The 15,739-nt window shown below is 44.3% G+C and overlaps 2 protein-coding genes across 3 annotated transcripts in view; one reads left to right on the top strand and one right to left on the bottom strand.

The window, feature by feature from the left end:
* Positions 1 to 11,999, bottom strand: part of CPEB3 (cytoplasmic polyadenylation element binding protein 3) — a 248,131-nt gene extending 236,132 nt beyond the window's left edge. For both annotated transcript variants that reach the window (XM_012505798.2, XM_012505800.2), the window contains exon 1: positions 11,807 to 11,999. The gene's annotated coding sequence lies outside the window, so the exon portion shown is untranslated. The remainder of the gene's footprint in view (positions 1 to 11,806) is intronic.
* Positions 12,000 to 12,023: 24 nt separating this feature from the next.
* The window catches only part of MARCHF5 (membrane associated ring-CH-type finger 5), a 63,538-nt gene continuing 59,822 nt past the window's right edge, over positions 12,024 to 15,739 (top strand). The window contains exon 1 of the mRNA XM_003255221.4: positions 12,024 to 12,410. Coding sequence (XP_003255269.1) covers positions 12,376 to 12,410 — 35 coding nt within the window. The 5' untranslated portion in view covers positions 12,024 to 12,375. The remainder of the gene's footprint in view (positions 12,411 to 15,739) is intronic.

Raw genomic sequence — 15,739 nt, 5'->3', positions numbered from 1 at the left:
CCTATTTGTTTGAGTTCTGGGTAACTCACAATGGCTGCAGTCTGTGTTTTTCCAAAGCTCTATCGTCCCCCTTTGATAATCCACTTTCATTTTTCCTTCACAGTTCTCCAGCGTATGTCTACTTATAGCACTTCATACCTCACATTCATTGCCATCTTTATTCCTTCCCAAAGAAGATCTGCTATTGTGAGCAGGGGCCACTACTAATTTCTGTAAAGGCTTGAGATCAACAGAGGTTTGGGATAATAGCAAACTTTTAAAGTCAAGTTATAGGAGCAACAGCCATTAATCAATTTAGGGTAAAGAACCTCGCCAGGAGGGAAAAAAAATAAAAAGCAAAAAAACAGGCAAAGGTATCAATAAAAATAAAAAGTATGGAGGCCAAGATGGGTGGATCGCTTGATCGCTTGAACCCAGGAGTTTGAGACCAGCCTGGACAACATGGCGAAACCCTGTCTCTACTAAAAATACAAAAATTAGCTGGGCGTGGTGGCGCGTGCCTGTAATCCCAGCTAACTGGGGAGGTTGAGGCATGAAAGTCACTTGAACCTGGAAGACAGAGACTGCAATGAGCTAAGATCGTGCCACTGCACTCCAACCTGAGTGACAGTGAGACCTGGTCTCAAAAAAGAAAGAAAGAGAGAAAGAGAGACAGAGAGGCATGGTGCCGTGGCTCACACCTGTAATCCCTGCACTTTGGGAGGCCAAGGCGGGTGGATCACCTGATGTCAAGAGTTCAAGACAAGCCTGGCCAACATGATGAAACCCGGTCTCTATTAAAAATACAAAACAAACTAGCTGGGTGTGATGGCGCACACCTATAATCCAGCTACTCAGGAGGGTAAGGCAGGAGAATCGCTTGAACCCAGGAAGCAGAGGTTGCAGTGAACCAAGATTGTGCCATTGCACTACAGCCTGAGCAACAAGAGCAAAACTCCATCTCAAAAAAAAAAAAAAAAAGAGAGAGAGAGAGAAAGAAAGGAAAAAACTAGATCCCTAAGGGGTCCAAGGATTTCAGGTTTTAAAAATTCCTGTCCGGGCATAGTGACTCATGCCTATAATCCCAATACTTTGGGAGGCTGAGGCAGGTAGAACACTTGAGCCCAGGAGTTCAAGACCAGCCTGGGCAATGTGGCAAAACCCCCGTCTCTACAAAAAAATGTATAAATTAGCCAAGCATGGTGGTACATGCCTGTAGTCCCTGCCACTTGGGAGGCAGAGGACACGGTGGTTTCAGTGGGCCGAGAGTGAAAAAAAAAAACAAAACAAAAAACCAAATATGAATAAATAAATCCCTGATCTATATATATACAGGCTAATAGACGGTGAGCATCTATTCTTTCTTTTTTTTTTTTTTTTTTTTGGAGACGGAGTTTCGCTCTCGTCGCCCAGGCTGGAGTATGGTGGCAGGATCTCAGCTCACTGTAACCCCCGCCTCCTAGGTTCAAGCAATTCTCCTGCCTCAGCCTCCTGAGTACCTGGGATTACAGGTGTGTGCCACCACGCCCAGCTAATTTTTGCATTATTAGTAGAGACAGGGTTTCACCATGTTGGTCAGACTGGTCTCGAACTCCTGACCTCAGGTGATCCACCTGCCTCAGGCTTCCAAAGTGCTGGGATTACAGGCATGAACCACTGTGCCCGGCGATGGTGAGCATCTTTTCATATGCTTACTATTTGCTTACCTTTGGAGAAATGTCTTTTCCAATTTCTTTTTCTCCAATTTAAAAATGGACAAAGGACCTTAAAAGACATTTCTTCAAATAATTTTTTGGGGAAGAAATGCCTTTTTAGGTCCTTTGTCCGTTTGTAAATTGGACTTTTTTTTGGTTTGGTTTTTGGGTGGGGGGGCAGGAGAGGTTGGTAGAGACACAGTCTTTCTATGTTGCCCAGGCTGGTTTTGAACTCCTTGCCTCAACTGATTCTCCCATCTTGCCTCCCAAAGTGCAGGGACTACAGGCGTGAGCCACCATGCTGGCCTTTTTAAAATTGTTGAGTTGTAATAAATTTTTATATATTCTAAATATAAGTCTCTTTTCAGATAAAGGATTTCTAAACATTTTCTCCCATTCTGTGAGTTGTTGTTTCACTATGATGGTATCCTTCGCAGCACAAATATTTTGAATTTTGATTGTCGGTCTCTCTTTCAGGTAAAAACAGTGTGCCACAAAAAAGCAACCAGTTCAGTTTGCATCTTAATTGTATCTACTATCATACTTTGGATACAGAAGTATGCATACTTCCCACTTTATCATATAGATTATTAAAAATATGTGTATCTAAAAGTCAAGGTTAATAAAATGAGTATCTTCTACTGTTTAATCATGGACATTAAGTGAAACTAGTTTTGTTTTCTTTTTGCATGCACATGGTAATGAAAACTATGATCATTACTACTATTGGTGCCAATGCCTTGAATGGTGCTAAGGTGCAGAGTTTTATCTACTGTTGCCGGTGCCATCAGTGTAAATGCTAACATAGTGAAAAATGCAAATAATGTTTTACTACTATTATGAAATAGTCTTGACTTCACATTTCCGTGGAAAGGGTCTCAGAGAACCCTGGGGTCTGCAAAGCCATACTTTGAGAACTGCTGCTCTATGAAATCCATGCTTGTTTAAAAAGGAAAATGATTCTTTATATATACATTTTCTTATAAAATTGATACTCCAGGAACAAGCTACAGAAAGTTTCTCTGCCCTCCACCATTGCATGGCCCAGGGATACATAAGCCAAAGAGAGGAATGTAAGCAAGGATAATGAAAAGTAATGGGTCTCCCACCATATTTATAAGGAGAAAGCAAAATTGACAGATGACATTGATTTATAAAATTTTATAAATAACTACCCCATTACAGTGAATATATACAGATAAAATTCTATTCTCTGGGTAGCAAATGAAGATAGGTTTCAGACAGTCCTCTTTAAGTAGCAAGTGAAGCCTCTTTCTAGAATTAAGAAAATAAAGTCAAATCAAAGTAACACTGTAGGCCAGGCGCAGTGGCTCACGCCTGTAATCCCAGCACTTTGGGAGGCTGAGGTGGGTGGATCACCTGAAGTCAGGAGTTTGAGACCAGCCTGACCAACATGGTGAAACCCCGTCTCTACTAAAAATACAAAAATTAGCCAGGTGTGGTGGCACGTGCCTGTAATCCCAAACTCAGGAGGCTGAGGCAGGAGAATTGCTTGAACAGGGAGACGGACATTGCAGTGAGCCAAGATTGCCCCACTGTACTCCAGCCTGGGTGACAGAGCAAGACTCCATCTCAAAAAAAAAAGAAAAAAAGAAAGAAAGAAAAAAACGTAATACCGTAGATGTTAAACCAGTAAAACATATTCTGGGGACCGAAGTCTCCTCTTAATGTCCTTTAGAGAGCAACAGGGACATTATGTACTTCAACTACTTAACCTATGTAAGGATCATCAAAAACTAATAGCCATGTTTTATTTTTTTATTTTTTATGTTTTTTTGAGACAGAGTTTCGCTCTGTCACCCAGGCTGGAGTGCAGTGGCGCGATCTCGGCTCACTGCAAGCTCCGCCTCCCGGGTTCACACCATTCTCCTGCCTCAGCCTCTCTGAGTAGCTGGGACTACAGGCGCCCGCCACCACGCCCGGCTAATTTTTTGTATTTTTAGTAGAGACGGGGTTTCACCGTGGTCTTGATCTCCTGACCTCGTGATCCGCCCGCCTCAGCCTCCCAAAGTGCTGGGATTACAAGCGTGAGCCACCATGCCCGACCACTAATAGCCATGTTAAAGCAAACTTCTGAAAACGCTTACAGACCATGGTCAAGTTACTCAGACCTAGCCGAGGCCTAACTTATTTCTGTTTCCAACCCACAATACATACCACTCCAAGATTAATCCCCTAAATCAGCCAGGCACAGTGGTTCATGCCTGTAATCCCAGAACTTTGGGAGGCCAAGGCAGGTGGATCACTTCAGCTGAGGAATTTGAGGACAGTTTGGGCAACATGGCGAAACCCTGTCTCTACAAAAAATACAAAATATTATCTGGGCATGGTGGCGTGTGCCTGTAGTCCTAGCTACTCAGGAGGCTGAGGTGGGAGGATCACCTGAGCCCGGTAGGCAAGGCCACAGTGAGCCATGAGTTCACCACTGCACTCCAGCCTGGGTGACAGTGAGACTCTCTAAAAAAAAAAAAAAAAAAAAAAAAAAAAATCCCCTAAATCACTCTCACCTTTACTGAAGAAATTTCAGTAATAATTATTAAGAGCCCTTAACCACATGTCTGGCCTTGTACTGAACAATTTAAGTGAATTTTCACATTTATTCCTCCCAGGAATTCAAAAAGGGAGGTTCTGTAATTCTCCCCCCTTCTGCTGGAGATGAGGAATCTGACTAAAAGAGATTCTGTAACCTGCCCAAATCAAATCGCCAAGCTTCTGAGTATCAATGTTAAGACCCAAACCTATGTTATCTTTGCAGAGATTCTGTAACATTAATAATCACTTAGAGAACTTGTTAAAAAGACAGCTAATTAGGCACCACTGCAGGGCACATAGATCAAAATTTCCAGGGCAGTTCTCTGACTCATAGCAGGTTTAGGAACCACTACAAGTTAACTTCCCAATTCCTACAGAATGGGTTCTATTTCTTTTTTCTTTTTCCTCTTTTTTTTTTTTTTTTTTTTTTGAGACAAGGTATCACTCTGTGGCCCAGGCTGGAGTGCAGTGGCACGATCTCGGCTCACTGCAACCTCCACCTCCCCAGTTCAAGCAATTCTCCTGCCTCGGCCTTCCGAGTAGCTGGGATTACAGGTGCTCACCACACACCTGGCTATTTTTTTGTATTTTTAGTAGAGACGGGGTTTCACCATGTTGTCCAGGGTGGTCGCGAACTCCTGACCTCAGGTGATCCACCTGCCTCAGCCTCCCAAGTGCTGGGATTACAGGTGTGAGCCACCATGCCCAGCCCAGAATGGGGTCTCTCTTTTTTTTTTTTTCTGAGACAGAGTCTCACTCTGTCACCAGGCTGGAGTGCAGTGGTGCAATCTCGGCTCACTGCAACCTCCGCCTCCCAGGTTCAAGCAATTCTCCTGCCTTAGCCTCTTGACTAGCTGGGACTACAGGTGCACACCACCACACCCAGCTAATTTTTGTATTTTTAGTAGAGATGGAGTTTCACCATTTTGGCCAGGATGGTCTCCATCTCTTGACCTTGTGATCCGCCTGCCTCAGCCTCCCAAAGTGCTGGGATTACATGCATGAGCCACTGCGCCTGGCCAGAATGGGGTCTATTTCTTATGCCTAAACCCTCCCACAAGCAGCTTCCTCCTCTCCTAGGGTAGGGCAAAATTCCTTAAACTGGCCTACAGAGCTCTTTGCTTCATAGCCTTTCACTCACTGATATTTTTGGTTTTCTCTTGCCTCAAGATCTCCTTTTTGTTTCAGTTTCTTCTATTCATCATTTCCTTCACAAGGCATTTGCACATGCTGTTCTTTGGCCTGGAATGTTCTTCCCTCTTCCCTTTAACTAGTTAATGCCTGCTTTTCTTGGGGCCTCGGTATAACACACACTACCTCAGAGAAACTTTCCATGACCTCCTGGTCTAAGTCAAATCCTAGTTATAATCTCTCACAACACTATGTACCACATTTGCAATTTGATACATTTATTTATGTGATAATCCTTCTCATAATAAACTATAAACCCCACAAACAAGGTAAAAACTGTGCTTGTTTTTGCTCATCATTGTATCTTCAGTCCCTAGCTTAGTGCCTGTCACATACAATCAATATTTTTTAAATGAATTAATAGATTCAAGGTTTTTTAACTATTCTCCCGATTTAACCAGTTGTCTTCGTCCATTTTATGCTTCTATAACAGAATACCTGAGAATAGTAATTTATAAAGAAAGAAATTTACTTGGTTCACAGTTCTGGAGGCTGGGAAGTCCAAGATCAAGGGGCAGAAACTGGTAAGAGCCTTCCTGCTGCACCATAATACGGCAGAAGGAATCACATGGTGAAAGTGCGAGACAGACAGCAAAAGACCAAACTCACTTTTATAATAAACCTGCTCTCCAGATAATGAACTCATTCCCTTGATAACTATATTAATCCATTCATGAGGGCAGAGCCCTCACAACCTCATCACCTCTTAAAAATCCCAACTCTCAAGACTGCTGCATTAGAGTTTGTTTCTTTCTTTCTTTCTTTTTTATTTTTATTTTCTTGAGACACAGTCTCACTTGGTTGCCCAGGCTGGAGTGTAGCAGCACGATCTCAGCTCACTGCAACCTCCACCTCCTGGGTTCAAGTGATTCTCCTGCCTCAGCCTCCCGAGTAGCTAGGATTATAGGCACACACCACCATGCCTGGCTAATTTTTGTATTTTTAGTAGAGATGGGGTTTCACCATGTTGGCCAGGCTGGTCTCAAACTCCTGACCTCAAGTGATCTGCCCGCCTCGGCATCCCAAAGTGCTGGGATTACAGGCATGAGCCACTGTGCTCAGCCAGAATTTAAGTTTCTAACATATGAACACTGGGGGACACATTCAAATCACAGCACCAGCCCTTCATATTTTCCACTTACATAACAGATCTATAGTTCAAGTTATAAAGGATAACTTCTTTCTTTACATCCTTTCATTCTTACCGAGACCCAAGATCCTTCTTTACCTCGTCACCTACATAATTACTCCTCTTGCTACAAAGTAGAGCGTAAATTGGTTTTACCAAGCTCTCTTTAACACACCAGTCCACAACAGTTTCCAGTGGAACTTCTACATCACTCTAAACTTCTATGCTGTTTATTTGACACCTCCTCAAATGCTATCATGCCATGTTATCATTATACAATATTTCATTATTATATCCTGTTTTATTTGCTTTTCTTTTGAGAGGGAGTCTCTGTCCTCCAGCTCTGTCCCCAGGCTGGAGTGCAGTGGTGCAATCTCAGCTCACTGCAAGCTCCACCTCACGGATTCACGCCATTCTCCAGCCTCGGCCTCCTGAGCAGCTGGGACTACAAGCGCCCGCCACCATGCCCAGCTAATTTTTTGTATTTTTAGTACAGACAGGGTTTCACCGTGTTAGCCAGGATGGTTTCGATCTCCTGACCTTGTGATCTGCCCGCCTCAGCCTCCCAAAGTGCTGGGATTACAGGCATGAGCTACCACGCCCAGCCTGCTTTTATTTTTCTAAATACAAACATATTTAGGTATGTAGATTGTATGCCTCTCAGGAGTAGCTATAGGCCAGGCACAGTGGCTCATGCCTGCAATCCCAGCACTTTGGGAGGCCAAGGCAAGTGGATCACTTGAGGTCAGGAGTTCAAGACCAGCCTGGCCAATATAGAGAAAACTCACCTCTACTAAAAATACAAAAAATTAGCTGGGCGTGGTGATGCACGCCTGTGATCCCACCTACTCAGGTGGCTGAGGCATGAGAATCTCTTGAACCTGGGAGTGGGAGGTTGCAGTGAGCTGAGATGGCACCACTGCACTCCAGCCTGGGCAGCAGAGCAAGACTCTTATCAAAAAAAAAAAAAAAAAAAGAAAACGTAGGTATAGTTATAATTTGCTACTAGCGTACCTATGCATATATTTTCTGGAAACACCTGCTGAAGGAATTAATGAAAAAAAAACTTTCTGTAGCTTGGAATGGGGACTCAGCCTACAGTTTATCACCAAATTTGGCAATTGACAGTTCTCCTTAGAAGGCACCTAAAAATATTATACCATTTCTGTAAGGAATACTCCAGGCCCCTTTTTGGTAGACAGTTCAAAACAAGTATGATGGAAGAACATTAGAGTGGTATATTATTTTAAATTTTCTGACATATTTAGAGCAGCTCATACTCAGTTATCTCTAAATCCATTACAGAATTATTAAAATAGTGGCATGCGCCTATAATCCCAACTCTTTAGAACTCTACATTGTCAGGCTTTGTTCTTGTCCTCTGAACTTGGGAGAATCTTTAAATATTTTCTGTAGGTTAATTTCTATTTCAAAATATATCTCCGAGGAAAAAGATGTTTTTGTCTATAGTCATGCTGGTTACTCTCTTGGCTGAATATCATTTATCATAGACCTTTTTTTTTTTGAGACAGAGTCTTACTCTGTTGCCAGGCTGGAGTGCAGTGGCACGATCTTGGCTCATTGCAACCTCTGCCTCCCGGGTTCAAGCGATTCTCCTACCTCAGCCTCCTGAGTAGCTGGGACTACAGGTATGTGCCACTATCATAGATTTTCAACCCTATATATAAATGCAGGAGTGCATTTCAATGTGGTTTCGGTCAGATTAAGGTCTAAAGAGACATTTTTTTCCTTCAAAATCAGAGAACATATTGTAATTCCAATTATTCTGAGTCTTATTGGAAAATGTAAGAGCCACAAAAAACAAAGTTGACAAACAATATTGAAATTCAGACAATATGTGTCACCCATTTCAAATGTTAGGATTAATTTATTTTCTGAGTTTTATCAATCACTATTTTTGCCCATACTAATAAGAAACAAAGTTGGTAATAAAGAATTATCAGTTATCTGTTTATATGCTTCTTTTTAGATACCCTTATGAACATTTTCTGTGGAGCTAATTACTCTTTTAAAAGCTTTATTGAGACATAATTTACGTAACATTAAAATTCACCCATTTTAAGTGTACAATGGGTTTTTTGAGTATATTTACAGTTTTGCCACTATTACCATAATCTAATTTTATCTTATTTGTGATATAATTCACAAAATTATATAACCAGAACCACTAATTCTAGAGCATTTTTATCCCTCTAATAAGGAACCTCATACTCATTAGCAGTCACTCCCCATTTCTCCCCAACTCCTTCAGCCCTATGCAATCACTAATCTACTTTCCGTCTCTATGGAGTTGCCTATTCTTGACATTTCATGCAAATAGAATCATACAATATGTGGTCTTTGTGACTGGCTCCTCTCACTTGGTATAATGTTTTCAAGGTTCTTTCATGTTATAGCATGTATCATCACTTTATTCCTTGTTGTCTCCTAATAATATTCTATTGTATGATATACCACATGTGGTTTATCCATTCATCAACTGGTGGATATTTGGGTTTCCACTTTTTGGCTATCAATAATAATGCTGTAGGCCAGGTGCTGTGGCTCATGCCTGTAATCCTAGCATTTTGGGAGGCTGAGGTGGGAGGATCATTTGTGTTCATGAGTTCAAGACCAGCCTGGGCAACATGGCAAAACACTATCTCCACAAAAAAAATTTTTTTAAGCCAGACATGGTGGCACGCCCCTGTAGTCCTAGCTACTTGGGAGGCTGAGGCAGGGGGAGTGCTTGAGCCCCTGAGGCTGAGGATGCAGTGAGCTGGCGCCACTGCACTCCAGCCTGGATGACAAAGTGAGACCCTGTCTCAAAAAAAAAAAAACCCAGAATAATGCTGCTATAAACATTCACAAATAAACAAGATTTTGTGTAGACATGTTTTCATTTCTCTTGAAAATATCTAGAAGTGGAATTACTGGGTCACATGCTAATCACTCTTTAGACCACTAACAGGATTTTTTTCTACTTTAAAAGGTTTTTGACACAGCCAGAGAGCTGACTTTTCATAAAAATGCAGACATAAAATCCATTTGTTGGTATAATAAGGTCAAGGTGCACATGTCTTTGCTATCAACAAAAGGTATCACATTTTCCAATTTCAGTTGAAATAGAAATTCTAACATTGGTTAAGATCTAGAATCTTGGAGTTTGTGTAAGTGTACTTAATCCACATGCTGGGATAAAATTCTGTTTTTAAGCAGGAAGTATATATCCAACTCCTATGGCTGACAACTGCTTAAGAAATAAGCACACAATAAGGTTAGACTGACACAGCACAAGGAGCAAAAAATAATAATTTAAAATGTTAAGACACCGGGCTGTGCACAGTGGCTCACATCTATGATCCCAGCCCTATGGGAGGCTGAGGCAGGCAGATCACCTGAGATCAGGAGTTCAAGATCAGCCTGGTCAACATGGTGAGACCCTGCCTCTGCCAAAAATACAAAAGTTAGCCAGGCATGGTGGTGGGAGCCTGTAATCCCAGCTACTCCGGAGGCTGAGGCACGAGAATCACCTGAACCCGGAGGAGGAGACTGCAGTGAGCCAAGATAGTGCCACTGCACTCCAGCCTGGGCAACACAGCGAGACTCCATCTCAAAAAAATAAAATAGACCGGGCACGGTGGCTCGCACCTATAATCCCAGCACTTGGGGAGACCGAGACAGGCTGATCGCCTGAGGTCAGGAGTTCAAGACCAGCCTGGTCAACATATAGTGAAACCCCATCTCTACTAAAAAATACAAAAATTAGCTGGGTGTGGTGGCACACACCTGTAGTCCCAGCTACTTGGGAAGCTGAGCCTAGGAGGATCGCTTGAACTCAGGAGGTAGAGCTTGCAGTGAGTCAAGACAGCACCACTGCACTCCAGCCTGGGCAACAGAGCAAGACTCCATCTCTCAAAATAAATAAATTAATTAAATAAATGAATTAATTAAATAAAATATTAGATACTGGCCACATGCGGTGACTCACACCTGTAATCCCAACACTTTGGGAGACCGATGCAGGTGGACCACTTGAGCCCAGGAGTTGCAAGACCAGCCTGGGCAACATGGCGAAACTGCGTCTCTCCCAAAAAAAAAAAAAAAATATATATATATATATATGTATGTATTATATAATACATATATAATACATAATACATATATATTATATATAATACAAATATATATAAAATATTAGACACCCCGATTAAACTAAATACTCATTTTCTTTCCCTAGGAGGAGTGTGTGCATATGTGTGTGGTGGGGGGGTGCTGTTTCTCAAAAGCATATTTCAAAAATTGGAGGCCAAGTAAGCTTCTGGTCACATTTTTTGGGTTTGTTGTTTTTTCCCAGCAATGAACACTCTAGTTCAAATACACTTCGCAAATTTTGAACAGATAATGAAAAGTTGATTGTAAAATTCTACATATAAAAAGAGCTTTAAAAACACATTATCATTTTTTAAAAAATCAAACACCTTGCAGCAGATATTAGACATAATCAAGAGAAAACTACCAGCGTCCTACCGATCACGGCCCTAGAGAAAATGCCACAGGTCGTCCAAAAAACGCATTCGTTTGAGCCGACAGCTCTCTCCTCCCGCCAAAGCTATCCCTCGAACGTCAGAAGCTGACCCAAGGAGTGACTGATGATTTCTCCTTTTTGATTCCCCCCACCCCCGCCACTCCCAATCCACCTGCTTGAAGGTGTCAACGCGACTAGAAACGGTTAACAGTGACCAGCAGCAGAGAGAGAAACAAACATCCCTGACAACCCACAGCTGAGTAAGCAAGAGCTGTTTATTCACCAACGTGTTCCATTTGGAGACTGTTGGCGAGCCCTGGAAAGCCCAGGCACATTTGAGAAGGTTCCTGGAGAGGGAGAGAATCATCTTTCCTTCCCCCCACTCCCCAGCCCCAAACACACACTGAGAGACTCGGGTGGAAGCTGTATGGTCCAGGCAGTCCCGACTTGCCCGCCCCCTCAAGAAGAACCTCACGCACCAAAGCAGCCGACCCCTTGAGGGGGTGGTGTAATTCCCCCAAAATGGGCTCTGCCGCAGGAGAGGCTGGCTCCAGCACCAGGGGCTTCGGAAGGAGTTTCTGCCACCCCCACCGCTGCCACTGACCGCCCAGACGCCACGGCCGGGGCCGGAGACCCTGATAAGAAATAGCCCTTGAGCCCCCTCCCCTCACCTGGCTCGGTCCCACCTGAGGGCAAGAGCGGAGGCAAAAAGAAACAAGCAGGGAGGCTGACCTTGTTGCTACTGACAGTGGAGCGGCGCATCCTGCTGCTTCCTGGAAAGCGGCCCGAAAGACATTTTTTCTCCCTGGAGGAAGGAAACGGGAGGGCGCCGGCCGGACGGCGGCGGGCGCGGAGGCGTTGGTCCGGGCGGGCTGTGCAGCCTCTAGCGGGGACGGCCCGAGGACTACATCTCCCAGGCTGCTCTGGGCCGCCCTGCGTCGTAACCCCAGCGCGCATGGAGGCGGTGACTCTTACCTCACAAAGGTAGCTCCTCCGCTGGCAGCAACTCGGCGCCCGCGGCCCATGGACCGGAACCTCGGGCCGACCGACAGGAACCTGGGCCGCGATCGCCGCCTCCCCGCCTCAGGCTCCTCCTCCTCGCTCTCCGCCGCCTCCGCCGGACTCCCGCAGGCCCCGCACCGCCGCCGCCAGGCTAGCGGAGCTGCCCCGGGAAGCTGGGTGACGGGTTCGCGGCTACCGCCGGACTGCGGCCTACTCCGCCGCCTCTCAGTGCTATTGTCCCCGGGCCTGGCCTTGAGCGGGTCCACTGGGGAAGGCCGAGTGCGCCGGCTCCGCGGAAGATGCCGGACCAAGCCCTACAGCAGATGCTAGACAGGTACGGGCAGCTGTGGGGGGCACCGGGAGCCGCCGACCCTCGCTCTGGCCCTGCCCGCGCCCGCCCTCGAGGCTCTTGGTGAGCAGAACCCGGCGTGCCGGGAGGAGTTCCACGGCCGGGGGGCCGTGAGAGGGGCAAAAAGTTTGGAGTCTAGACTTGGGGGGAGGACAGAGCGAGCGGCCTGGGTCGTAGACTTTGGGTGAAACTTGGCTAAGGAGTGGCGTCTGGTTTCCTTGGAACCCCGTTTTGACCTGAGAGGGACTCATGTTAATCCACAAAATTAGTTTTCCTTACCCTCTTCTCCTCCCCCTTTCCCCCTCCCCAACTTGTGAAGTGTTTGTCAGCGATGTCACTGGCAAGAACCGGATTATCTTTCAGGGGAATGACCCCCTTATAATTTTAAGTCTCTGAGAACCAATGATAAGCATTCTTTTGGAAAGCCTGATAGGCTGATTTCATTCTCCCCCTTTCCCTGAGCCCGCACCCCCCCGCCCCATCCCGTCCCCACCTCCGAACTGTAAGGTCAGAGTATCCGCAAGGGAGATTTAACGGTCAGACCAGAGTAGAGGTTATGGAAAACAGCCAAATGAGTCCAACGCTGAACACTTAGTGTACTTGACGATCGTTAAGTTCATTGAAGACGTTTCAGCTCGTACAGGAGTCCAGTTGCCCATTCTTGGGGGGCCCCAGTCGGTAAAACTCTTTGTGAAGTCGGGTGCACCGCCCTCTGCTGTTGAAATTCTAGTCCGTGGGTCCTACCATGAGTTTTTGGAGACTCTAGATCCACATTTCCCCCCAGCCAAGTCTTCCTTCCTGGCATAGCAAGTTGTACAAGCTAATTCATGATGTTTGTGGTTGCTTACAATTATCAGTAGACGTCACTTGCCACCCATTTCAGCAGGTGGTACCAACTCTTTGTACTCAGTAAAATTCCAACTGTAAGGTGTTAAATGAAGGCCCTCCCTTAATTGAGTTTATACCCAGTTAAATGCTTTTGGGCCTGCCACACCCAGAACACAAATGACCCAAGGGTACACATCCTTCCAGAGTGATAGACATTTTTTTGGAGCTTAGAATTTTGAGCCATCTCAGTTAATAGAAATTATGTCACTGATTTTTTTCAGTTGAGATAACTGGTGATTCATCCAGCCCTTGTTTCAGGTCATCATTCTGACAATTGTATTGACTGCTTTATAGATATATGTGTGTGGTTTATAAGCTCTTGGAAGACAGAAACTTATTATTGTTTATCTTGAATCCCGGAACAGAGCCTGGTACTCAGTAGGTAATCAGTAAGTATGTGTTGTATGAACTAATGCACAAACTTATTTGTCAGTTTCCCCAGTTGTCTAGGGGTCTGATAATTTACCAGGTTTTCCTTTCATTGTAAATTGGCAAATTGTGGCAAATTAAAATATACCCAGAGGAGACCACCTGCCACTGCCAGTTCTATTCTGTTGAGACCCTGTTCTGATGTGGGGTATTTTGTAATTAATTTTTTTCCTTTGAGGGCCTCCTGCTTTTCATTTTTACACAGTGACTTTTTTTCTTCTTTTTTTGAGACAGGGTCTCTGTTGCCCAGACTGGAATGCAGTGGCAGTGGCCGTGGCATTGGCATGATCTCAACTCACTGCAACCCCCGCCTCCCGGGCTCAGGTGATCCTCCTACCTCAGCCTCCCTAGTAGCTGGGACCACAACACATACCACCATGCCCAGCTAATTTTTTGTATTTTTATAGAGCCAGAGTTTTGCCATGTTGCCCGTGCTGGTCTCAAACTCCTGGGCTCAAGTGATCCTCCCGCCTAGCCTCCCAAAGTGCTGGGTTGTCAGGCATGAGCCATCGTGCCCGGCCTAGAGAAGTTCTTATGTCCAACAGCTGACCTGACTTTTCATATGCTCTTTGGAGATTTCCATAAAAGTAAGAAGCCAAAGAGTGAGCCTGGGCATGGTGGCTCATGCCTGTAATCCTAGCACTTTGGGAGGCCAAGGCAGGCAGATCACTAGAGGTCAGGCGTTTGAGACCAGGTTAGCCAACATGGTGAAACCCTGTCTCTACTAAAAAAAAAAAAAAAAAAAAAAAAATACAAAAATTAGGCAGGCGTAGTGGCGTGGGCCTGTAGTTCCAACTCTTGGGAGGCTGAGGCATGAGAATTGCTTGAACCTGGGAGACGGAGGTTGCAGTGAGCTGAGATCGCACCATTGTACTCCAGCCTGAGTGACAGAGCGAAATTCCTCTCAAAAAAACTAGCGAGGCATTTAAAACTTATTAACAGCAATGTGAAGATTCTGGCTGCCATTTACTGAAGTAGGTGACTATGACACTGGCTTACTCTCATCTTTGTACTACTCTCATCTTTGTACTCTTTTGACATACCTTAAAGTAGATTTTTAACATGACTTTCAAAGACTGTTATTGTCTAGATTAGTAGTTGGCAACCTACTTCCATGTTAGAATTACCTGGGGAGCATTTCAAAATATGCATGGATGCTGGACCCTATCTAAGACCAATAAGATCAAAAATTTCTGTAGGATAGAGCCTGGGCATCTATATTTTAAAGCTTTTTAAATGTGTTAGATATGGCTGAAACCTACTGCCCTAAGTCCTAAGGCAGTGATATCTTTCATGATAAGAGATAGTAGGGTATAGTGAGTAAAGCTTGGGCTCAGAGATAGAAAGTATGAAATTCGAATTTTGCCACTTACTAGCTATGTGACTTTGAACTTAGATTCTGACACTATGTATATCATCATTTATAAAATGAGAACCCTACTTCACAGGGCTACAGCAAATGAAACATACTTCTCAATAAAACAACAAAACACTCTATGTTAGCCCAATAGAAGGCACTTAAGACTAATGTAAACCAGTTTGGCCATTTTTCCCCCATCTACTTTATGTTTACAGTTTTCTTCATCTGGGCTGGCCCTACTGCAAGTTGAACACAAAGATACTCAACATGGTTCACTTGAGGAATACCAACAGGGCCAAGAGACTAAAATGTGTCAGCCTATTAGGACCCAGAATTCTTTTCATGATTTTGGCTTCTCCCCAACCTGGTTTTTGGTGGCAATTTTTGAGGGACAGAATTTAGCTCAGATAACTGTTCATTTGTTTATTTCTTTAATGCAGGTTTTATCTTCTTGAAGACTAAGGAAATGTGTGTTACATATTGTTCTGTTACTTTTAGGTTAAGTTATGTATTTTATTTAGGCCAGGCACAGTGGCTCATGCCTATAATCCCAGCACTTTGGGAGGCCGAGATGAGAGGATTGCTTGAGCCCAGGAGTTAGAGACCAGTGTGGGCAACATGGCAAGACTCAGTCTTT

This window comes from Nomascus leucogenys, chromosome 3 (genome assembly GCF_006542625.1).
Source record: "Nomascus leucogenys isolate Asia chromosome 3, Asia_NLE_v1, whole genome shotgun sequence".
NCBI lineage: Eukaryota > Metazoa > Chordata > Mammalia > Primates > Hylobatidae > Nomascus > Nomascus leucogenys.
The sequence above is the reverse complement of the archived record's forward strand: the minus strand, read 5'-3'. Positions and strand labels throughout refer to the sequence as shown.